Source organism: Archocentrus centrarchus, chromosome 13, assembly GCF_007364275.1.
Source record: "Archocentrus centrarchus isolate MPI-CPG fArcCen1 chromosome 13, fArcCen1, whole genome shotgun sequence".
Taxonomy (NCBI): Eukaryota; Metazoa; Chordata; class Actinopteri; order Cichliformes; family Cichlidae; genus Archocentrus; species Archocentrus centrarchus.
This window is the reverse complement of record NC_044358.1, coordinates 9,020,102-9,044,184: the sequence shown is the minus strand read 5'-3', so window position 1 is coordinate 9,044,184 and position 24,083 is coordinate 9,020,102. Positions and strand designations below refer to the sequence as shown.

Genomic DNA, 24,083 nt, shown 5'->3' with positions numbered 1-24,083 from the left:
TCATCATGAAACAGACAAACATGTAACTCAACATGCCTGGAAAAAAAATGAGCCAGACACTGATGCTCTTATATCATTCTTTTTTTATTTTTGACTACTTTTTTGTTTCATCCTGCTGCGTATTTGCAATGACTTTTTTCTAATATATGATGCGTTATATGGAGGTGCGTCCGAAAAGGTGCAAACATCAGCAAACACAAAGAAAGAGCAAGAGATTTCAGGTTCGACAAAGACGTTGCAACTTGGCAGCAGTTCACCCTCCTCCTGGGGCCTGTGTCACTTGATAATGACATCATCATTTTGTGCCAGTGGACAGCAGCAGCGCTGCATCGTCACCTATGTGACACTGCTCCCCCACAGGTCCAGTTTCTCACTTATTTAAAGTTCAGCAGGTCCACTCAGTGTCTCCGGTCGGATGACTTTCAGTTGTTTCATCGTCTGAGTGACCCGCCGTCCTCGAAGCTTTAAACAACTCAGAGTCGCCTCTCCGAAAGCCTGTGTGTTAAATCACAGACTTTCACTGCAGAGTGTCCTTTCTACACTTTCTGCTTCTCTTAAACCATTTTGCACACTCATGCTGCCTTCAGGTGACGCAGATTTAACATCAACACAAGTGTCATTAATTCTTCTTCCTGACCTGATTTTGTGCTTGTGAAATAAAGAACTTCAAACCCTGCATTTATTTTTTGCAAACTTGTGAAGACTCAAGTTCAAAGTATTTGAGAATGTCTAAATAAAATTTGTGCTCAAATTACATGAACAGGCAGCACAAAGACAAAATAAACACTGTGAACATTTAGTTTTAAAGCAGTGAATGTGCACGCACATGTTTTTTTCTTAAACTTTGAGACATTCTCAAATATTTTATACATAACTAAAATTTTTTTTATGCAGGTGTTTCTACAAAAATCCAGATTATTTTTTAATATTTAGATTTGTTACTTTTTCCCACCTTTTTTTCATTGCTATTGTTCACTAGCATCTCCTGATGTGAGCTAAATAAAAAGAAAAAAAATAGATTAAAAATTTAATGTAGATTTTAGATCTGCATTTCATTAAGATCAATATTAAAATGAGGAAATTAAAGAACAAAAAAAGCATGATTGATTTTTTCTTTATGGGACTGTTTTTTGGCACTATGCTTCCTCCGTACCAACAGGCTCCCACTTGGTTCTCAACACCATGATGTGACGTCGTCTCGTAACTTGAAGGCAGTTCAACTGAAACAGTGTTTAAAGGCAGTTTCAGTTCAGTCGGTTCTGGTTCTCCTGCCAAGCCTGAAGCAGAGGACTTGGTAGAAAAGACACTCGTGTTACAACGTCGAGTGGTTTGGTTGTGTTGACGCTTACAGAAACATTTAGAGGAGAGCATTCGCTCGGTCCTGTGGACCGTGGTGTTCATGTTCAAGTCCTCGCGGTCCGACCCAGAACCCCAAACTGGAAGACTTTCTCAGAGGCAGTTCACAGTGGACTGTGATTGGTTCATTACTTTCCAACCTTCAGTCCATTTACTTGTTTTCATCAAAAATACAAAATTCAGCAAGATGAATCTCAGTAAGCAAAACCAAGGGTTAACCTTTGTGACCACGCCCACCTGGACCACAGATAACCGTGTTTTTTTTTTTTTTTACATGTTATTTCTGCAGTTTCCATTCGGCTGATGGGAGCTGACCGAGGTTCCCAAAAACAAACAAACCTGCGCTGCATTCAGAGAACAAACTAACCACCCATCTGCAGGCTGAGCTCACCTCTGGGTGAGTTGAGATGTTTTAAGATGTGTGCATCTGTTTTTTTACTTTTATTACAATATTTCTGCAATGTTGGGAAGAAAATTCACATCATTTGGACTCATTCCAGTCTTTAGACTTCCAAGTGATTATAATACAGTTTCCTCTACCAAGGAGGTCATGTGATTGGATCAGTTTGTCAGAAGGAATACTCAAAAAGTTAGCATCAGTTTAGGTGCCTAATATTGCAATACTGTGACATATTTAACAATCCTAAACCCCAAGTCCCCTAGCAGCAATTTCAGGTTTGGTCCAACTCAGTAAGGTTTAACATTTAGAGTCAATCTGGATGTGGAACCAGGAATTTTTAAGGCTTTTTTACCTTGTGGAGTAGACGGGATTTTCAGCCTTTGCAGATGTATTCAGTCTCTGACCTTCACGACCTTTAACTCAAAAATATCTTATGTGACAGAACTTTCTCAAAATTGTTCAGTGTCAAAAATCTGAGTGAACATGATAAAACTGGCAAGTTTGATCTGAACTTACAGAATCACAGTATGAGCTGCAGAGACAGGATCACAGGACTAATGGCATTAATGGCTTTCCGTACATCCTGCAGTTCTGATTATTTTCTCCTGCTGAGAACAGTGAAGGCAGTGATAGAACTTCTGGAGGAAGAAGGATGAGTTTAATAGCGACTGGTTTTATTTTTTCTTCTGTTTTTCTTTTTTGGGAAACTCGGCCAAGAACTTGGGAGAGAAGTAAAGGGTCTGAGTGAGAGAAAAGGGAAAGTCTGAAAGGCTGGAGAGGGCAGTGCAGCAACTCAGGCTGAGCGTCTGAACTTTACGCTCTGGAAAGGAAAAGTTATTTGTTGTTATACAGCAATGCACGTACATTCCTGTAGGAGGGAAAAATACTTGGAATGGACAAAAAAGAACAAAACGTCTTCCAAGTTTCTAAATCCTGAGCATCTCTGTGCCCTTTCTTAAATTCTTAACTTTATTTTGTAAGACAACAGGAAGTCATTTCCTTTCAGGTGTGTGAAGTTCAGATGAGGTTGGAGTGAAACAGTTTTCAGGGCAGTGCTCTTTGTCTAAACAAAGTGCGGCAGTGTCAGAAATGCTACCAAATCCCCCCCATTAGCCGACACCTGAATGCATCACGGTGGAGAGCGTGAGAGCGAGGAGAGCGTGGCAACGTCTGACGTTATCTAAAAAAATTAGGATTAAATTATTCGAATTCATGCGGAGATTTAATGAAAAACAGATATCTGTCAATAAAAGTAACTGATCAATAACTGATAATCAGCTGTCTCTGTCTGCTCCTTCAATTTCATCTTTTCCTTGAAGTTAAATTTACAAATAAAATTTTCTTCCACAAAAAAAAAAGAACCCATCATGAAGTGCTGCACACGTCAACAGTTAAAAAAAAAAAAATGAACCAATCAGAGCCCAACGTGCCAGTCCCCATCAAAACCAAACATACAATCGTGCTAATAAAGGACAGTGTGTCAGTTTTAGGCTGCTGAGCGCATGCTGTGGCATTTTAACCCCTTAAATCCTCCCTGTGTCACACCACACAGAGCTCCAACACGCCTGCACAAGGCAGGTAAGAGAGTCTGCTCATCCTTCAGGTTCAGTCCTGTTCAGACCAGATCAGAGTTACACAACTCGGCTGTTAGTGTCTCAATAAATCATTTAAATCCCCCCCCGTGTCTGCGGGGGTATCACACAGAAAATACATCATGCAATATTTCTTCTAACAGCGAGAAACCCAAAATCTTTTCAAGTGATCAGACCCTGAATGCAGCACAGAGAGACTGCGCTGCAATCAGTTTTTTTATTTCCTGTTTGGACTTTACATTCCTGCTGATCTCTTTTTAAAGACATCAGTTTTCACTTTCAGACCAACTTCTGCCATTCACGTCTATGAAAATCATCTCACTCAGGATTACACTGTCATATTCTCTCACAGGGTCTTCCTTCACTGAAGGTTCGTGTGTTCAAATTCCCGGTTTACTATTTTTACCCAGGATTTTTCCTCACAGGCTGCTGGATAGATGTAGCGACCAAGACATCACCCACTGGTTTCTGGACCCACTGGATGAACCACCATAATAGTCGTGACATCCAAATAAAATCCCAGAATTTCACTCACCAAAACTGGAGCTCAGTCTTCTTGGACAGTCTGTTTGTGTACAGTGAAGTGCACAGCAGCCTAAAAAAAAAACGCTCCAGAAGGCTCCAACAGCACAAACACAGCCCAGAGGTCCAGTTCAGGGACTCCATTTAGCTGAGGTGAAGCCTAGCAGACAGCTAGCAGCTACAGCCGCCTGTGTCACCGTCCACCTGTCACTCATAGAGGCCACATAGAAGGCGCGAAGCACAGCTGTGGGACAGAAGCTGCTAAAATGAATCACAAACTTTTGTTTGTTTTTTTTGTTTGTTTGTTTATTCCTGGAGGAACTGTGCTGTCATCACTGGTACGTCAGGGAATAAAGATGAGCGAATTATTAATTTCCAAATATACTGACAGCTATTCAGTGAGACATTAAAGTTACGCACGCAAATGCTACCAAAATCACAACCTCCTCAGCGGAGATAATAATTTGTTCATGGACAAAATTAGGGAGCACACCATCTATTCAGACCTGTTGTAATAGTGGCCATGCTCTTATTTAGACAGGGTTCTTGTTGTTTCGATTCTTAGGCTACAGTCAGACACTGAGTGAGTATTTAGGCTGTATCTACAAGCCTCTTTGCAACCCACCTTCACCCCAGCTCTTCTTTGTCATTCTATTTCTGACTTTATCAGTATCATGTCTGTCACTGATGCCTGACCTGTGAGGGAGTCTTGGTGCTGCTGCTCTCCCAGAATATAAAATCCTGCAGATGGAATAAGAATCCTATTGTTTCTAAAGTGGTCCTGCCAGAAAACTAGTTTAGCATGGTTTAGGGTTAGTTTGAGCGCCTACTATGACTTAGAGCTCAGAGGATTAACCCAGCCTAAGACGAAGCCTGCAGATATAACTTAGGGCTGAAAAATCAAAGCTTTTTCATAGCCTCAAACCTTCATGTTTGGGTTTAGTTGGTTTTCATTGACGTGAAGTGAAAGCAGTTTCTGTCTGGAAGGAAACTGAACTGTAAACTGCTGAGTGGTTTTCATAAGCAGGAAAGTGGAGCTCATGTGAACATCACCTCTGCAACCACACTGTACTGATCCTCTCAGGCGTACAGTCACAAACTTGAACCTGGTCACGTGACTGACCTCCGTCACAGGAAGCAGTTCGGGCCGCACAGAGCGGGAAATCCTTCCGTATTCATTCCTTCAGTCGGCGGCAGTTTCCGCAACAAAAAACCCACAAAGACTCCCCAACCTGAAAACACAACGTAACGCACATAAAGATGTGGCAGCTGAAGAAGACGAAACAGAAAATGTCTTCCTTCCAACTGGACAGAACATCACGCAGAAGAAGAAGAAGAAGCGCGGCGTGTCAAAAGTGCGAAAGTCTTTGCATTCATTAAGAAATGAAAGGAAGTGAAGTTTCTACATGGCTTAAAGCTTCGGAGTTCTCAGCGCTCGCTCGACTCGGAAAAACATTTTGTCATGACAGAAATGATGATGATGATTACAATGTGGCGATGAAGAGTAGGTGTGCTAGCCTCTCGGCGCCATTTCAGCAGGGCTTTTTGCATAAAATGTAAATCATCATCATCAAAGTCCTGATTTTTTTTTTTCCATTCCCAAACAGGCCCCTCCCCCTCCTCCATTTGATTTAAAATATTTCATCACGAGCAAGAAGATTTTTTTCCCCCATTTTTTTTTAGCTTCTTTTTTTTTCTTTGTTTTCGCCGTTGTTGTTATGGCGGTTGTTGTCGTCGTTGGTGTGGTTGTTGTTGTTGCTGAACAGAGGGAGTGTTAAAATGGGAGTTGTCCTCCTCCTCCTATGGGTGGCGCTGCAGGCTACGATGCTTCTCGTTCTGTGGAGGACTCCGCTGCCTGCCGCTCCCTCTCCAGGCTCCTCGCCCGCTCCTCGCTGTTCATCGTCGGGCTCCTCGAGGACTTCAGCAGCTTCTCCTCTAGCTCGTGCAGCGACGGCTCCTTATACATACAGACTGCAGGGGGGAGGGGGGGGGAGAAAGATACTGAGTCATTAAAGCAGCCGCCATGTGAACAGCCAAATGTTACAAATAAAAAAATAAAATAAAGATTAGTCCAATATAACATGAAAGATTTGTGTTGTGCGGTAGGAAACATCATTGCACAAGTAAATATTAATGTTTGTCTAAATGTTTTGAATGTGACATTGGTACGTTATAAACACATGGTTTTATCTCATAGTATTGATTTATACAAGTATTTTAAAACCACGTTTGAATCAAAAATAATCATATTAATTATATATGTACAAGGAATATGCAAATGTGAGTATATGCATAAATATTCAACTTGCAAAATTGTACTGTATGCATATAAGTAAAATGAATACTTAATATAAGTATAAAAGATTAATATTTACATTCTTTAAATGAAGACACTATATTTATTAAACTTAAATGATTTAACACATAAACATGAAAGTAGTTTTAAATGCTTATTTACAATTATTCAAAATAATTTTGAAACAAAGGTATTTATAGCAGTAAGATTCATATGTATAAAGTAAATAAATAATTAGAATCAAAAGTATTTATTTATATAATAACATTATTAACAGGGAGCCAACGAAGAGAAGCCAATATGGGAGAAATCTGCTCTCTCTTTCTAGTCCCTGTCAGTACTCTAGCTGCAGCATTTTGGATCAGCTGAAGGCTTTTAGGACAGCCTGATAATAATGAATTACAGCCTAGAAGTAATAAATGCATGAATTAACTTTTCAGCATCAGTCTGAGACAGGGTGTTTCTAATTTTAGAAATAATGCACACATGCAAAAAAGCGGTCCTACAGATTTGTTTAATATGTGCATTGAAGGAAATATCCTGGTCAAAAATGACTCCAAGATTTCTCACAGTGTTACTGGAGGCCAAAGTAATGCCATTCAGAGTGAGTATCTGGTTTGACACCATGTTTCTAAGATTTGTGGGGCCGAGTACAAGAATTTAGAAGCAGGAAATTAGAGGTCATCCAGGCCTTTATGCCTTCAAGACATTCCTGCAGTTTAACTATATGATGTGTGTCATCTGGCTTCAGGGATAGATAAAGCTGAGTATCATCTGCATAACAGTGAAAATCAATGCAATGCTTTCTAATAATACTGCCTAAGGGAAGCTAACCCACCCATTTTTCTTGTAAACAAAATTATTGGAACAGAAACGTAAAATAGTTTAAAATGAATAAGACTTCATATTCCGTTGCAAATCCTCTCACTGCAGCCTCTTGCTGTTTTTTTTGCCAGTCAGTTTGGTTGCATCTTTTTTTAAATTGACAGACAAAATGTTTCTGTAGACTCCTGAGTTCATTGTGCTGCTGCCATGATGGTGACAACATCAATGAAGATTAATGAACCCGTCCCAGAAGAAGCCATGCAAGTCCAAACCATGACATTACCTCCACTGTGTTTCACAGATGAGCTCGTACGTTTGGGATCATGAGCAGATCTTTCCTTTCTCCAAACTTTAGCCTTTCCATCACTTTGGTAACTGTTCATCTTTGTCCCAGAATTCCTGAGGCTCGTCTCTGTACTTCTTGGCAAACTCCAGCCTGCCCTTCCTGTTCTTCTTGCTCATTAGTGGTTTGCATCTTGTGGTGAAGTCTCTGTACTTTTGTTCATGAAGTCTTCTGTGAACAGCAGATTGTGATCCCTTCACTCCTGCCCTCTGGAGGTTGTTGCTGATGTCACTAACAGCTATTTTAGGGTTTCTGTCATCAGCTGCTGCTGTTTCCCTCAGTCTACCTGGTCCTGTTAGTACACCAGTGGTGACTTCCTTCTTCAGAACATTCCAAACAGTTGTACTGACTACAGTCAGTGTTTGTTCATGGCTCTGATTGGGTGGTTCATAGCTGCTAGTTTTTCACCCACAGACAGCTCTGTGGTTACTCCTCTAACTATAAATGCACAGTCTGCACAGGGAAACCCCAGATCTGAAACTGAGCGCTATTTACTGCTTGAATAATCAATGTAACAGGACACACCTGGGCAACAAAGCACACCTGTCATTAACATGCGCCGATACTTTTGCTCACAAGAAAAATGGGTGTCTTCAGATAAAAGCTGCTGTGCTCTGAACTGTGGATCAGATCCAGATGTAAATACCTGGAAATAAAAGCTGAGATTTTGATCTTTTGCTTCATGTTCGTCATTTAATGTCAAACCCAAATGTTTTCAGCCTACAGCAAAAATAAAGGGACTGGCCTCAGTGTTGCAATACTTTTGGAGGAGGGTGTATGTGATGGCCTTCCTCCTGCAGCCAGTCCTGTCGCCAGATCTCAGTCTTAAGGGGGGGCTTATGAAATCCAACGGGGGGGGGGCACCACTATTATTAGCTTGATTACTGATCTGGCTAGGGTGGGCGGGCTTGATTAGTGATCTGGCTTGGGTGGGGGGCCAGGGCGGGTCCAAGCGTATCAGTGGGTGGGCACGGCCCCCTAGGGCCCGCCCATAGCGACGGGTCTGCCTGCAGCTCATATGTTGACTGCTTGATCAGTTTCATACTTGCCACCAGGTGACTTAATATGATCTAAAATAGACAATATGCAATTCCTTCCATGAGGAATCTGTTCAGGGTTGTTCATATAATAATCCTGTGAATTTTCAGCTCAAAAGTAGCTTTCTGTCATGAGATAATACATTTTTATCTCAGTATGATCTCCACGGTGACCCAGTCCAGGTTTACACACGGGCCACCAGTTTATCATTTAACTATCGAACCATTACTAACAATCAACTAACAACCGTCTGCAGTATCTGAGTAATTATTATGTAACGATTTATTTTAATTATTCAATCTCAATTATTTAACAAAACTACAAGCTTTAAAAAATGTATTTATATTTTAAACAATTATATTTGCACAAAGAATAAGTTATTGTAAACAAATGTATTTACTTGTAATTCACGTAAATGTATGTGTATATTCTAGGGGTGGGACTTCAACGCGTTAGTTTCGATTAATTAATTGCGGGGAAATTAACGAATTAAAAATTTTAATGCATTTTAATTGCATTTTGCACCGTGGAACGTTTCTCAGTGCACGAGTTCCCGGCATACAGATTACATCAACGCACAATGTCCAAATTCAGGGGCCGCATCCGTTGAAGGACCCGGCCCACATAGACCGGGTCCTTTGCAGCCCACGAAGACCGCAAAGATTGGAAGTGAGCAGCTAGCCTTCATATCAGCGTCGCCTGCCCTCACCTCTGCGGAGCTCATGTCGTCTAGCAACTGTGAGTGTGAAGCACAGCTGTGTAAAAGCAGCTGGTTAAATGGAGAACAAACTTTTTCTCCTATTTGTGGTTAATTTTTAATCCTTTTATTCAAAATAAGCTGTTAAAACAAACATAACAACATCAAGGAATACAGCTGAGCGAATGATTAATTTCCAACTATATTAAGTGAGACATTAATGTTGAATAAAACTATCCAGTTATGATGCTGAACTTTAGTTTCAGGAGTTTATCACAGGAGCACTTCCACCCTTCGTTGGTCTGTGTAGTAGACTTGTGGGAAAATAAACAAAATTTTGAAGTTTAAGCTTATGTATATTGATTCATTCATCAACTAAACTTAAATTAATATTTCTCATGTTAAATATTGAAATGTGATTAAAATGCGATTAATTACAAAGCTTGTAATTAATTCGATTAATTTTTTTAATCGAGTCCCACCCCTAGTATATACATAAATACAGAGCTGAAAATGTGTATGCAGGTTTATGTAACACACATGAACCCCGTATAGCTGCACTTTTTAAATAAAATTAAGTTTATTTAATAAAGGAAAACATTACAAATCAAATTTTTATTTAATAATTAACAAATATATGCATAAAAACATGCTTGAAACATTATGCTGTTTATTTTGTCTTTAAAACTTCAGAAACCTGCAAAAATCAAAGAACCTGTGAAGCTCATGAATTCTTGTGTTGTCCTACCAACAAAACGCAACAAGCTCAGAAACCCAAAGAGATTCGAGTTAATCCTGCTACACTGAATTCAGGTACATTATTATAAATATGTATTCACAGGTGTGTAATTTATATTAAAGAGTAGGCATTCATCTGAATCTGAAGAACATACCAAGAAGTAAGTATTTGACCTTCTACACAAATAACACACTGGTTGGCTTTTGTTATAAGGCACCCCTGCAGCAAATGTTAAAAAATTATTAAAATGTGTAGCTAACTTCAAACTGTATGTGCTGATATTAAATAACAGAAAAGAAAAAGAATGAATCAGAAATGAGGAGGTAAAAAGGAAGGAGAACATTAGTGGGGTAAGGAGGTGATAGAAGGAGGAAAAGGGGGAGAAATGGGACGAGGCTGAAGGACACTGAGGAAGAGGAGAAGATTGACAGCAGGACAGGAGGAAGGTGATAGTTGACAGATATTTTTAAATGAAGATGGGTGATGAGAGGGGAGGGGCAGAGCAGCTGAAAGTAGAGACGGAGCTTCATGTTTCCAGTTAAACCTCCATCTGTGATATTAGAGCTTCACCTTGTCCTCAAACTCAGAGGAGTTCCCGCGGTACGACCTCGGCTCCCGGCTCACCTCTGAGCTCTCCAAACCTTCCTCAAACTCTTTCATTTGCTTCTTGGATGTAGTTACTATAGCAGCTCAAAAGCTGACAAACTCCAACCCTGTTCTGGAAAACCAGGACTGAAACAAACAGTACAATAAGCCAGTCTCTGCAGTCGGATTCTTCTTTACTGGTTTCCTAATCACTCATCTTCTTCAACCAGGACTAAAAATATCCTGTTAAAAGACTTCACTAAATTTTAGCAGTGAGTAAAGCTGCATATATATATTATTTACTTAATTTATGCCAGTAATTCTGGTTTAGTTCACCAGAAAAATACAAGTCTTGTTTGCTTTTAGTCAGTCTTTATGTAGGCCGATGTTCAGCCAGCAGTTCACCTGAAGTAGGCCACAGTTTAGGGCAGGATTATGGTAACTGTGCTGATTATTGTTGAAATCTTGTTGATGTACAACATTCAGAAAGACGATGGAAAGCTGATGAGGTTTTACAGTGCAATTTTTTTGTAGACAGGCTTTAGACTCTGTTCTTGTCCTGTTGGACCTCAGTGCAGCTTTGATACTGTTGACCATAACATTTTATTACAGAGATTAGAGCTTGCTATAGGTATTAAAGGTACTGCGCTGCAGTGGTTTGAATCATATTTATCTAATAGACTCCAATTTGTTCATGTAAATGGGGAGTCTTCTTCACACACTAAGGTTAATTATGGAGTTCCACAGGGTTCTGTGCTAGGACCAATTTTATTTACATTATACATGCTTCCCTTAGGCAGTATTATTAGAAAGCACTGCATCAGTTTTCATTGTTATGCAGATGACACTCAGCTTTATCTATCAATGAAGCCAGATGACACACATCAATTAGTTAAACTGCAGGAATGTCTTAAAGACATTAAGGCCTGGATGACCTCTAATTTCCTGCTTCTAAATTCAGATAAAACTGAAATTCTTGTTCTCTGCCCCACAAATCTTAGAAACATGGTGTCTAACCAGATACTTACTCTGGATGGCATTACTTTGGCCTCCAGTAACACTGTGAGAAATCTTGAGTCATTTTTGACCAGGATATGTCCTTCAATGCACATATTAAACAAATATGTAGGACTGCTTTTTTGCATTTGCGCAATATTTCTAAAATTAGAAACATCCTTTCTCAGAGTGATGCTGAAAAGCTCATTCATGCATTTATTACTTCTAGGCTGGACTATTGTAATTCATTATTATCAGGCTTATAGTTAGGGCTGGATCAGGTGATCCTGAACCAGCCCTTAGTTATGCTGCTATAGGCCTAGGCTGCTGGGGGGTTCCCATAATGCACTGTTTCTTTTCATTCACCTTATTTACTTTGTTTATACTCCACTCTGCATTTAATCATTAGTTATTATTAATCTCTGTCTCTCTTCCACAGCATGTCTTTTCTCTCCCCTCAGCCCCAACAGGTCTCAGCAGATGACCCCCCCTCCCTGAGCCTGGTTCTGCTGGAGGTTTCTTCCTGTTAAAAGGGAGTTTTTCCTTCCCACTGTCACCAAGTGCTGCTCATAGGGGGTCATTTTGACTGTTGGGTTTTCTCTGTATTATTGTAGGGTCTTTACCCACAATACAAAGCGCCTTGAGGTGACTGTTTGTTGTGATTTGGCGCTATATAAATAAAATTGAATTGAACTGAATTGAATTAAAAGCAAAATATACAGAAATGAGGGGTGGCTTGAGACACAGTACTGTAAAAAGTACTGTAAAGTACTTGATCTCACCTTATCCTGATTTTTTCCTTATTTCCTGTTTTATTTTGAGTCATTTTAGTGCATTTGCTCATGCTCTGTTTTGGAACCTCACATCTCCTCTACAAATTTGCATTTTTTTTTTTTACATAATTAAAAATTATACATATTGTTTTAAAATGTTTTGTTACCAGTTGACTTCTTGGTTACATTAATAAATGAGATAACAAATGAAACTGAAATATTTACCTTTTCCCAAATGTGTGTGTGGATGTTTCTGGATGTTTGAAATGAAAAAAAATTCAACAGCTGAAGCAAGTATTATTTTTGAACCTTCTTTTATGAATGATAAATTCTGTATCCATACAGAATAGTTAAGAATTAAGAGTTCTGCTCATGTCCAGTAAACATGAACCAAATCAGATTTAAAAAAAAAAAGATGTTGGTCCTAGGCTAACATTTTCCATTCTTCCGTTCTCTGTCCTAAGCTAGGCTAACCTCATCCCAGACCTGCAGAATCAGGTGAAATTTCATTAGAAATATTCTAATTCTGGAGGCAACAGAAAACAAGTGTTCCTTGAATTTAAACCAGGTTTAATAGAAGTAGAGGAGCTCCAGGATGCTTCCCTGAGGGACTCCCCAACTTTTGTTGTTTTTACCTACATAGCGTCTTATGATTTTCTCTCTTTTGGTAAACACTGGCTTTACATGCAATAGCACATGCTATGTAAATAAAGTGTGATGTCTTTTTCCTCTCAAACCCATTTGAAATTAAAGCCTCAGCACCTGAAGCATCTGGTGTCCACGTGTGCGTTTGTCTCACCTTCGATGGGTCTGGGGACGAAGTGTGAGCACGGTTTGGTTTTCTTCACTCGGTTTCCCTTCATGATGACTCCTTCCTTGTTGAGGCCCAGGAACCAGGCCCGACCAGACTCATGCTGCCGGTACTGCGTGGACGAGTAGATGACGTAGTAGTTCTCAAACACAGACTCCTTAAACTTGCACTCTGGTGTGAACACATCCTGACACACAAACACACACAAGAATTTTTTTTTTTTCTTCAGTATAAATCAGCAGAGAACTCATTTTATACACGACTGCCGCTGCACATTTCTGTGATTCTAAATGCTTGCATGACTCAACTTCTTTTATCTGAGCTTTATTATAAATTTTTAACTTGGGTGCTTTTATTTTAAAATGAACAGAAGATAACAGCTACAACAGAAAGCTCTCAGATGACTGTGGAGAATATCACTGAATTACGGATTCATACTTTGGTACCAAAGAACCTGATAAATAATATTTCCTTATTTGACCTTTTGAGTACATTTCTCTCACCTGCCCACAGTTAAATGCCAGCTAACAGCCAAATTAGTTCAGTTTGGACTCGCTCAAAACTTTTCCCACCATTTTACTTCCACATAAACCTGCCTGCTCTGTGCGATGGGACAGGCAGGAAAGTGTTTACTGCATGCTGAGTGTGCTGGCAGGATGCGAGCTGCAGTAACAGACACTAAATTAATAACTGTGCAGCTGCACAATATGACAACACGTGGAGCAGCTAATGAGCCGTGACCAATACAAAACACCTTGAAGGTGTCCGGATCGATCGCGTTATGCACAAAAGATAAAGCCAGCAGCACTGCAGGGCAGAGGTACCCTATCACATATCACATGACAGGACAGTAGAGTTTATTTATTTAAGCAGTTTCTTAATTATTGGTTTGATTAGACCACCAACTAAAAACTGGACCATCAAAAAGCTTATTTTCTACTGCCAATGGTACATATTGAGCACAGTAACTGTGTGTTAAGCCGCATTTCCATACGGGACGACTCGGCACGGGTCGACTCGGTCAACACAACTCGGCACGGTCGTGTTGTGTTTCCATTGCAACTGAGGACCACCACAGTGTGGGTGGAGTCGATATAGCAGCGCGGGCAGTACTCTCATGACGTGCGCGGCTCAAAACACAACACAACAATAGATGAGATAGAGGCAAGCTAACAGCTAATGCCAGTTGAATATAATCATCATGCATAAGTCCCCCATACAATGTTTTAATGGATGATGGTTATCATTGTTAAGTATAACCCTATACCCCTGAACATAATCGGCTCAGTGTACTTCAGAAGACCCACCGTTTGCGGACTTATGGCAACAATTACCGTAATAACACCTCAGTAATACCCTATATTGGTTGCAGGGGCGGTTCTAGGGGCGGGGCCACAGGGGCATTGGCCCCATCTGAAATCTGATTGGCCCCCTGAAGTGCCCCTGTCCTGTCACTCATCTGTCCTTTGTCCGAGAAGGAGGAGGATCAAATTATATGTGGATGCAATTCCATGCCGAAACACCAGTAGCGCTAATGAGCCAAATAGGAATGTCCAGCGTGAATAAAGCTTACTGAAGAAAAAGAAGATTTGAACGATCTCGTGGAGAAAGTTTTTCTCCGATGCCAGTTTGAGGAGTTTGTTGGTAATGATAAGTCATAAATCCCTTTTTATTCACAGCTGTCATAGCGCAAGTCTGATAAACATTAAAGTAAGAAGCAAAGTTAGTTAAGAGTAATGTTAACTAAGGCCCTACTTGTGTTTGGACATGAATGTTAGCATGTTACTAATTCATGTACTTCTTTGTAATTTGCATTTGTGTGTTAACATTAACTATAATGTTTGGCAGTGACAGAGAAGAATACGAAAAGAAAGGGTCAGTCTCAGGCAGGAATTCAGCAGTTTTTGAGCAGAGTGAGGCCCCGTTTACACGAAGCCATTTTCACTGGAAATGGTGTCGTTTTGATGCGTTTCAGCCTTTCGTTTACACGATAGCATTTCAGAAACGATCCGCGTTTACACGATGACATGTGAAACGATGAAAACGATGTAGTTCCCATGCCAGGCCACAAGTTGGCGTTGGTTTTCTCTTTGCAAAGTTTGTTTATGCAAGACGCGCATGCGTGGAGTGACAGTAGGTAGTGCGGCAAATTGTTCATTACTTACAAAACGACCAATGTGAGAGGTTTTGTGTGGACTGACGATGAGGTTGGATCGCTGGTGCACACAACGCTGAATTACAAAACGGTAAAAACACAAGCAAAGCATAAGAAGCACTCGTGAATCCGCGAGTACTGTTTATCAATTTGCGCGTGCGCGAAAAACTGTGGCCATCGCAACCATAGTGAGCATGTGCGAGTCGAGCGTTTTCAAATCACCCCGGTTTCAAGTGTTTACACGAGAACGCAAGCCGGTGCGTTTCTGAAACGCTCCACTCTGGACCCCGTTTCCGAAACACATCGTTTTCGTGTAAACAGAAGGGCGAAACGCATCAAAACGACGCGGTTTCAAAATGAAAACGGTCTCGTGTAAACGGCACCTGAGTCTGCCAGCTGAAAATGAGCAGGGTGAGAGGAGGCAGAGAGCAGCAGGACACAGTAGACCAGAGGCTGGTCCAGAGCAGAGCACCTCCAGTCCCTATTCATCAGGTCAGAAATCATTTAGGGAGAGCAACAACAGTTAATGCTGTAATCTATGAAATGTCTGATATTGTTATTTAGTGAAACAGCATATAAGTTCACTGAATTCTTACACCTCATGGTGATAAGATTTACTGTAACTTTAATGTAATGGCTTTAATTTTTATTGCTCTGTATATCACCACATCTACCACAAATACTTGGCCCCTCTATGAATACTGTGGCCCCTTGATGGCCCCTTACTCAGAAAAATCCTAGATCCGCCACTGATTGGTTGTGAAGTGCAGTTTCTCAGCTTTCAGAAACTGTTTGAATTTGGTCGCGTTATTACAGTAACTCAAAGTTCCTTTGTTCAGCCCTCCGGCCGGCTCTGTGCTAACCAGCTGTTCGGCTAGTAGGTGCAGGTAAGGGTGCAGGTAAGGGTGCTTCAGCGGCGATCGCCGGGCAGTATAGGGTTATAATATGTATGCTGTGTGAGCGTTTCAGATGGCTCTCATGTTGCAAAACTACTGCTGCAAACTGTCGTCTGGGGATTCAACCGGTGCTTTGTGCCTTCAGTTTCTTGCTGTCGGGTTTTAAAAATGGCAGGCTTGATTCTGGTGAAGGAGTCGCTCTCATACCTCCGATAGTGACGACACTCCCTGGCCAATCAGTGGCGTGCTGTCCTCCGCGTCACATTTTTGTATCGCCTCGTATCGCTCAGAACCTCGGGTGAGTGGGTACGAAAAAGGACCGGCAAACTTGTACCAGTTACTAATGGAAACACCGTCAAACCGCGGCAAGTCGAGGCGACCCGTGCCGAGTCGTCCCATGTGGAAATGCGGCTTTACTGCTGCCATGCTGGCGATTAACACTTATTCATGGAAATATCCAAAAATCCAGAATCTCCAATGACATCTCTACTTTTATAAAAGACTCTTCTTCTTATCTGTCCTTTTATTTTGTGTTGAACTCTTTGCATTGCAACTGATGCATAAATTGTGTTACAGAAATAAAGACTCTTGCTTTTATTCATCGTTTAAATGGTGTTTCTGGAACATCTGTGGACAATATTGCAAATAACTGTTTGGTTGATTGGGGATCAATAAGAACTGTACATTTCTGTACAGCTAAATTTCAGTAGCTGATGCATTTGGAGCAGTGTGACATCACGGGTTTGTATACACAGCACATGCCTTCAGCGCTTTGTGTGTTACTTAACTACGATTCTGAATTTTAACGTGTCATTTCACTCCATGAAGTGCAAAAAAGAGAAAACGAGGCATCATCATCATTTTAGCTTTCACTGACCTCAAAATCAATTAAGATAGAAACAAATATTAGATTAGACTAAATCTGTCAGCAATGAAAACTATGAGGGAACATTTATAGCAAAGCTGTATTCATTTGTAAATCCAACTTAGAAAAACTATATCAAGAGATTCTTCACTAAACAAAAGGACTTTCAACCATAAATAAGAGCCCTCATATTTCAATAAAGTAACATTTTACACACCATGTGTAATATCCATAAAACATGAGAGGGAAAGTAACCCCAGTACAAACCAGTTTAAGACTGAGACCTGACATTATTGAGAAAGACGAAGCTTTAAAAACCTCTTAAGTTCAAATATTAATGTCCGTCTTGTTCGTGTGCTTTTATCTATCCTTCACAGGGCAGGAAGCTGTGTCAGCCAAGCTGCGGCAAAGTCCATGTTGTGGACAGTTTGAAGATAAAAGGTGACTCGGCTGGGGCAGTTTAAAGTCCCAGTTTAGCACACTGCACCTCCCTCCAGGTATAACAGGTGTGTGTGTGTGTGTGTGTGTGTGTGTGTGTGTGTGTGTGTGTGTGTGTGTGTGTGTGTGTGCCCTTTAGATATAACAGGTGGTCAGGCTAGCAATCAGAGCAGAACAACCCCCCATAATACATAAAAACCTGCCCCCACATTTAAAATTTAGAGCTTCTAAATAACAGTTTTATTAAATATGTCTTCCAGAGCCACCATTTAAACTGAGAAAATTTATAACTAAGAAAAAATAAAGCCATATTGAATTTGATGGCAGCAACACAGGTCCGTGTTTCCCACTGTGCAGCATCCCCTCTGTTTTAACGACAGTCCGTAAACATCTGGAGACTGAGGAGAGCAGCTGGACTTTGGGAGAGGAATGCCGTCCCGTTCTGTCTGACAGAGGACTCCTGGGTCTGCTTTGTCCTGTTTTTGGTTTCTCAGCTGGTGAAAGGTCTGCAGGCCAGTTCAGCACCTGGAATCTGCCCTGAAACCTGTCAGCACTGATGGAGCCTTTCCAGATGTGCCAGCTGCCACTTCCACTGATGCACCCCGTACCATCAGAGATGCAGGCTTTGAACCGAGCACTGAGAGCAGCCGGATGATCCCTCTGCTCTTAAATCTAGAGGATGCAGCGTTCATGTTTTCCAAACAGAATTTCAACTTTGGACTCGTCTGACCTCAGAACAGTTTTCCACTTTTCCTCCGTCCATTTTAAATGAGCTTTGGTGCAGAGAAGATGGCGCTGTTTCTGGATCACGTTCACAGACAGCTTCTTCTGCCATGATCCTGGGTCAGTGACCCTGCATTTTCATTTTTTTCTGTTATTTAATGATTCCTTGATTCTCAGTTTGTGACGCTGTTCTGCAGTTTGACTTCTGTACCTTTTAGTCCAGCTAGAGTTTATTTGTAGCCTCAGACCTTCTTAGATTAGTTACATATGTTATAGGGCCGGGACTTTAACACTTTAATTTCGATTAATTAATTACAAAGATTTTGACGCGTTAAAAATTTTATCACAATTAATCAAATTTTTTTAAAGTTTGGAGCCGGAACCTTTGTATTCGCGTGTTCTAGCGCGCCTGTAAATCTGATGCAGAAGTGACATCCGCAAACAACAACGATGGACGACGAAGTCGCTTCTCTTGGTCCACTGAGGGACAACTTTAGCTTTAAAAAAACGTTCTGATTGGACTTTCGAAAAGACTACTGTTGTATGCAAGTTGTGCAAAAAGGAGTTTGCTTATCACCGAAGCTATGAAGGTCCATGATGAGGATTCTACCTACACTGTGAAATTCAAGACTGCCTTCATGAAGGACTTTTCAGAGCGGAAAGCTGCACTTAATTATGATTGGCTACATGGCTACAGTGCTTGACCCTCGCTTTAAGGACTTAAAGCGTCTTCCAAGTGAAGAGTGAGAAGGCGTGTGGAAAAAGCTCAAAGAACTCCTTCAAGATGGATCTATAAAAGCTACCTCTGAGCCCACAGATGAGCCACCAAAAAAGAAAGGCCTCTAGTGCTTTTCTTCTGACTCTGACTCTGATGATGTAGGGTCTAACCATGCCTTGAGCCTCTATAAAGCAGAACAGACAATCAGTGAGAGAGACTGCCCACTACAATGGTGGTCAGCACATGCAGGGGCACATCCACAGCTCTCCACTCTGGCTAGAAAGTACCTAGCTATGACATCTTCTCTGCATGATGAGCTTTAGCCTTCATCGATGTCACGGTGAGCTGTGCTCACAGACAGATTTCTGATTTCAGACAGTCATGTCTGTTGTTAACGCAGTGCTGCCCGAGGGCCTGAAGATCACAGACATTCAACACTGATTTTCAGCCTTGTCTCTGCACACAGAGATTTCTCCAGATGCTCCGACTCGTGTGATGATGTGCACTGTAGATGATGAGATATTCAAAGTCTTCACAATTTTACACTGAGGAACATTACTCTGAAATTGTTGCATTAATTTGTGGATGCAGTTTGTTGCAGATTGGTGAACCTCCATCCACCTTTCCTTCTGAGAAACTCTTTCCTCTCTGAGATTATTCCTCCAGCTTTCCCAACTTTTCTGTGACATGTTGCTGCCATCAAATTTTCAGATCTTTCCATTCTTGTTTTTTTTAGATTTTGCACAGCCTCCCAACTTTTTGGGGAATTGGGGTTGTACACTGAGATCTTCATTTGCTCATGCTTCTCCTCGCCACCAAGTTTAAAAAAAAAAAAAAAAAAAAAAAAATCAGCTTTATAATTTTTGGGTAATCTCTCTGACAAACAGACCAGCAGCACTGAAGACATACCTCAGTCACTAAAAATTATAAAACAGCCAGCCAGGCAGTAAGAGCCTGTAATACTCGAGTAACAGTTTTCTGTTCTTGAAGAGGCACTCAGTAAAACGTTGTTCATTGTGTAACATGACCTTTCATACATCATGGCATGCTAAATTCTAATCTGCCTCATTGTTGTGGAGAGCCCAAAGTGAATTATGAGAGACTGAGAAGCTGATAATAAGAACCAAGCTAAAATAACTAACAAACTAGATTAAAAAAGACAAAACATAAAAACACCATGACAGACACACACACACCAGAAAAAAAGGAAAAAGAAGCGACGAGGAAGACGAGGAAGAAAGCCCTTCAAATGATGATGATGTAGAGGAGAGGAGGAGGAAGTGGAAACAGAGGGAATAAATGATGAAAAGCAGATTTTCTTCCTCCCAGCACGCAGCCTGCATCTCATATCAAGATGTGATCGTTTCAGTAAACAGTGTGGAGACAGTGGGGCCTCCCAGCACACCACAACTTTACTTCCAGCTGTCTCACCACTCACGCTGTAATGCTCTTACATAACTGCAGAGGAAGAGGAGGAGAAGCTGCTGTACCCTTCATCTGGAGCTACACCTGAGAGAATATGGCTTTATATTTTATGGAGCTGAACCAAATCCTCACCCCACCCCCACCCCCCACCCCACCCCAAGCTTCTTCCACTCTGGATTTATCTGGCATGTGGTCTGAAAGGCTGTCTGATCATTTGGATAAACTATCTGTTCCTCTCGCTCTCTTTGGGAACCCAAAGCATTATGGGAAAGTAGGCAACATAGGACTTACCATTTAGTTAGGATCAAACAAGTTTATTGGCTTTCAATTGCTTGTTTATTGATTGATGTATTCAGGAGTGCCTGTACTGGCTTTGAGTTTGTTATCCTGGTGAAATAAAACAATGTGACACGAAGGTGAAAGAAGACCACAAAGTGAGTTTAACCTGTCCTAAAACATGATGCAGTGGTGGGACAGGAAATGAACATAAAACGTGACATCATCTGCCTATAATGACATCACCCTGCACTAAAAGCTGAAGGAAACAGAGCATCACGCTAACGAGGGCAGATTTATTTCATATTCTAGAGACCATAATTAGAAATGGAAACATTGTGGACATGTACAGATTTACTAAGAGCTACACTTCCATATTTGACATCAAACAAAAATAGAGAAACTAAAACACAGCTGCAGAGGAAACTGTTAGCGGTACCATAACGTACCACCTTAGGTCATTTTAATGTTAGAGTCATGCAGCCCCAAATACCACACAGATTGATTTTGGATACTTCCTTTGCTTTGGAGCTTTGTTCTAATGATCCGTTTCAGTGTCTGTGGCTTTAAAACAAACTGGAACAGCTGCTAGCCACGCCCCTTTCTGATTGACAGACAGAAGCAGCCAATAAGAGCAGAGCAGAATAGGGATCGTTCATAGTCATCCCTCAACATTACATTTTCCCCCATTGGCATGTGTGCAAACGATCACAGCTAATGCTGTTGCCTGACGTTAGCACCATCAGGGAACAGCAGGGTCATTCTCCTGGGGGGACGCTGCCAGCTGAAGTGTTGCACTGGGTTCTCAGGAGATCAGAGTGTTGATGTCATCACACAGCCCTTTTTTATATGTAACTGGAGCCTTTATGTTCTGTTAAACCCACCAGACTCCACAAAAAATAAAAAAAGGAGATGAGGTACACCTGGACAGGTCAATTACATGGTTACCACATAGAGACAAATTCTCTCATTCAAACCTACAACCAATTTAGAATCACAAGTTAACAAAACCTGTGGGAGGAAGCGGGAGTACCTGTGGAGAACCCACACAGACACGGGGAGAACATGCAAACAATCTAACCAATCACAGCAGTAAACCAACAGGCTGTTACAGCAGAGACTGGCAGCTTTAACCATGACAGCAGCTTCAGTCCCTCTTCAGAAAGAGGCGTCTGACAGCAGCAAAGGCCCAAAAACACTTTAAATATATCCAATAGCAAAGGAAGGGACTGTATTTTAGCTTTGGCTATTTTATCTTAGATTTTAGCTCAACTCTGCTTAGAAAACCACTGACTTTCTACAAAGAAAGAGAGGAAAACTCATGGACCTGTAAAGCTGGGAGGCGGTCTTGTTGCAGCTGATACTGTACTGAAGTTTATAAAAATCTCATAACCCTAGCTAAGCCTTTACCTTCTTACTGAATTATTACCAAATAACTGGATTTTGTATTTGTCAAAGTAAGCTCATATTTAATGTCCGTGTCTAAATGGCCTGAAAAAGCTTCCTCACATACCGACTGTATCATCTCTGTCATCCCGCTCTTCCTCCAACACTGCATCTCGTTCCTAATGCTGCGCACCGACCGGCTCAAGAATTGCATTTTAAAGTTTTATGCAAGCGTTATGAATTATGGATGGCAGATGGACTCACTGAGGTGAAGCAGCAATGCAACAGCTGTAAATGTGCTCGGTCGGTGTACAGCAGTCTGATCAGGGCTGTCCTCTTAACTACTTCCATTGTTCATCATCAATTAATTATTACACAGTTTGTCTAAAACTGGAACTTTTGTAGCATAATGTCACTGAGTTTGGGTCTCAGCCTGAGCTAAAACAACAACAACAAAAAAACCAGGATCTCATTCCTGGGGCAGAATTTCATCAGTCAGATAATGTAACAGAAATATTCTGAAATAAGATCATCTGTGGGATCATATGAGGTATATTAAAACTGTTTCCTGTGAGAAACCCCATGAGAAACTTTATCTCACTGTCAGCCACAACCTTTAAATCCCTTTCTGTCCTTGAGCAAGACACTAAGACTCCCTCCGGCTTTTTTACTACAGAACGACAGTATGTTGAGGAACCTGTGGAACCACAGCTTCTCCCACTTTTTCAAAGAGCAGGTAAAACCAACTATGACACTCATAGTTTCAGGACCTGCTAAGTTAAACTCGTGTCCCAAACACACTGACAGTAAACAGTGACTACATTTTAATTTTCAGGTTAAATGATTGCTGGGGACATTTCAGGAGCTTCTGCCTTTTTGTGTGCAGCTGTTTGAGTCAGCATCATTTATTAGCTTACATTCAGCTCAGGACGAAGGTGTGCATTCAGGGCGAACCTTAAAAAAAAAACACAAACTCAAGAACTAAATGATCACAGCACTGATTTTCTTACAGATGTGTAGAGGAATCCCTCTGCGTTCATGGCCACGTACAGTGCGGCCTTCACTCCCTGGATGGCCACGACCCTCAAACCTACTGGGATCAGGTTAAACAGAGCTGGAGGGCGAGAGACACAGACACAGACACAGAGAGAGAGAGAGAGAGAGTTGGGTACTGCAGAGGTAGAACTGGAACAAAATGTAAGGCAGATTGAAATAGAGCAACAAAGTCTTCTTGTTAGAGTTTTTCCTTCGAAGGCGCTCAAACATGAACACTATAAAAGTTGGATGTAGCCACCATGAAGTCAGTCACTGGTTAGTGAGGTCCTATTATGAAACCTTGAGTTGGGCCATCTTGCTGTTTTGAAACCAGATGTGACGAGCGAGCGGTGGAGCCGAATGAGGAACTAAAGACACTGCAGTGTGCATCAAGTAAGCTCTTTCTTATAATAACATTCCTTTCTTAATGATCATATTTTCCTCTTTGCTTCAGTTCACTGAGGGTCATTTACGCAGAGCTCGCTCAACATTTTACCTACCAGAGTTTTGTTCTGAACTTACCAATGACTCATGAATCACTAATTATTCAAGACCTCCCAGAATATTTATTTATACTTTCTCTGTTATTGACTCTTAACAGAGGCCTCAGCAGCATGTGGATGAACCACACACAGCCACAACAGCCTGGCACCACCTCCTCCTCATGCTGGTCACACACTGCTGTGTGATGGCATCCCATTCCTCAACCAGCATTTGTCACAAGCCAGTCAGTGTGGTTGTGTTGGTCACTGGCACGAACAGCACGCCCAAGCTGATCCCAGTGTCCAGTGGGGTTGAAGTCAGGATTGCAGGCAGACCGTCCCGTCATCTTCACTCCCAAATTCTGGAGGTAGTCTCTGATAAACCCGCTCTGTGGGGTGGGAGCGTTGTCATCTTGGAGGATGGAGTTCAGTCCCGGACTGTGGCGATATGGGATTGCCGCTGGTTGCAGAATCTCATCTCGATATCTCTCTGCATTGAGATTGCCTCCAATGATGACAAGCATTGTTTATCCAGAGGGAGATGTTGCCCCACACCATCACACTGCCACCAAAAGCTGTTACCCTATCAATGCAACAATCAGCATAGAGTTCTCTGCGTGTTCTCCACACTTTGACCCTGGGATCCAACTGCGATCTGGACTCATCACTGAACATTACGTCCCTTCACATGTTCAGATTCCAGTGCTCATG

The 24,083-nt window shown here is 41.3% G+C and overlaps 1 protein-coding gene across 4 annotated transcripts in view; it reads right to left on the bottom strand.

Annotated features, from left to right (window-relative positions):
* Nucleotides 1–5,495: 5,495 nt before the first annotated feature.
* LOC115790593 (fibroblast growth factor 12) overlaps nt 5,496–24,083 on the bottom strand; it is a 66,488-nt gene continuing 47,900 nt past the window's right edge. The window contains exons 3-5 of one of the 4 annotated variants that reach the window (XM_030744423.1): nt 22,866–22,969; nt 12,962–13,160; nt 5,496–5,841 (exon numbers count right to left, since the gene is read on the bottom strand). In XM_030744423.1, coding sequence (XP_030600283.1) covers nt 5,690–5,841; nt 12,962–13,160; nt 22,866–22,969 — 455 coding nt within the window. In that variant the 3' untranslated portion in view covers nt 5,496–5,689. The remainder of the gene's footprint in view (nt 5,842–12,961; nt 13,161–22,865; nt 22,970–24,083) is intronic. The other 3 variants (XM_030744424.1, XM_030744426.1, XM_030744425.1) reach the window with 3 other exon arrangements.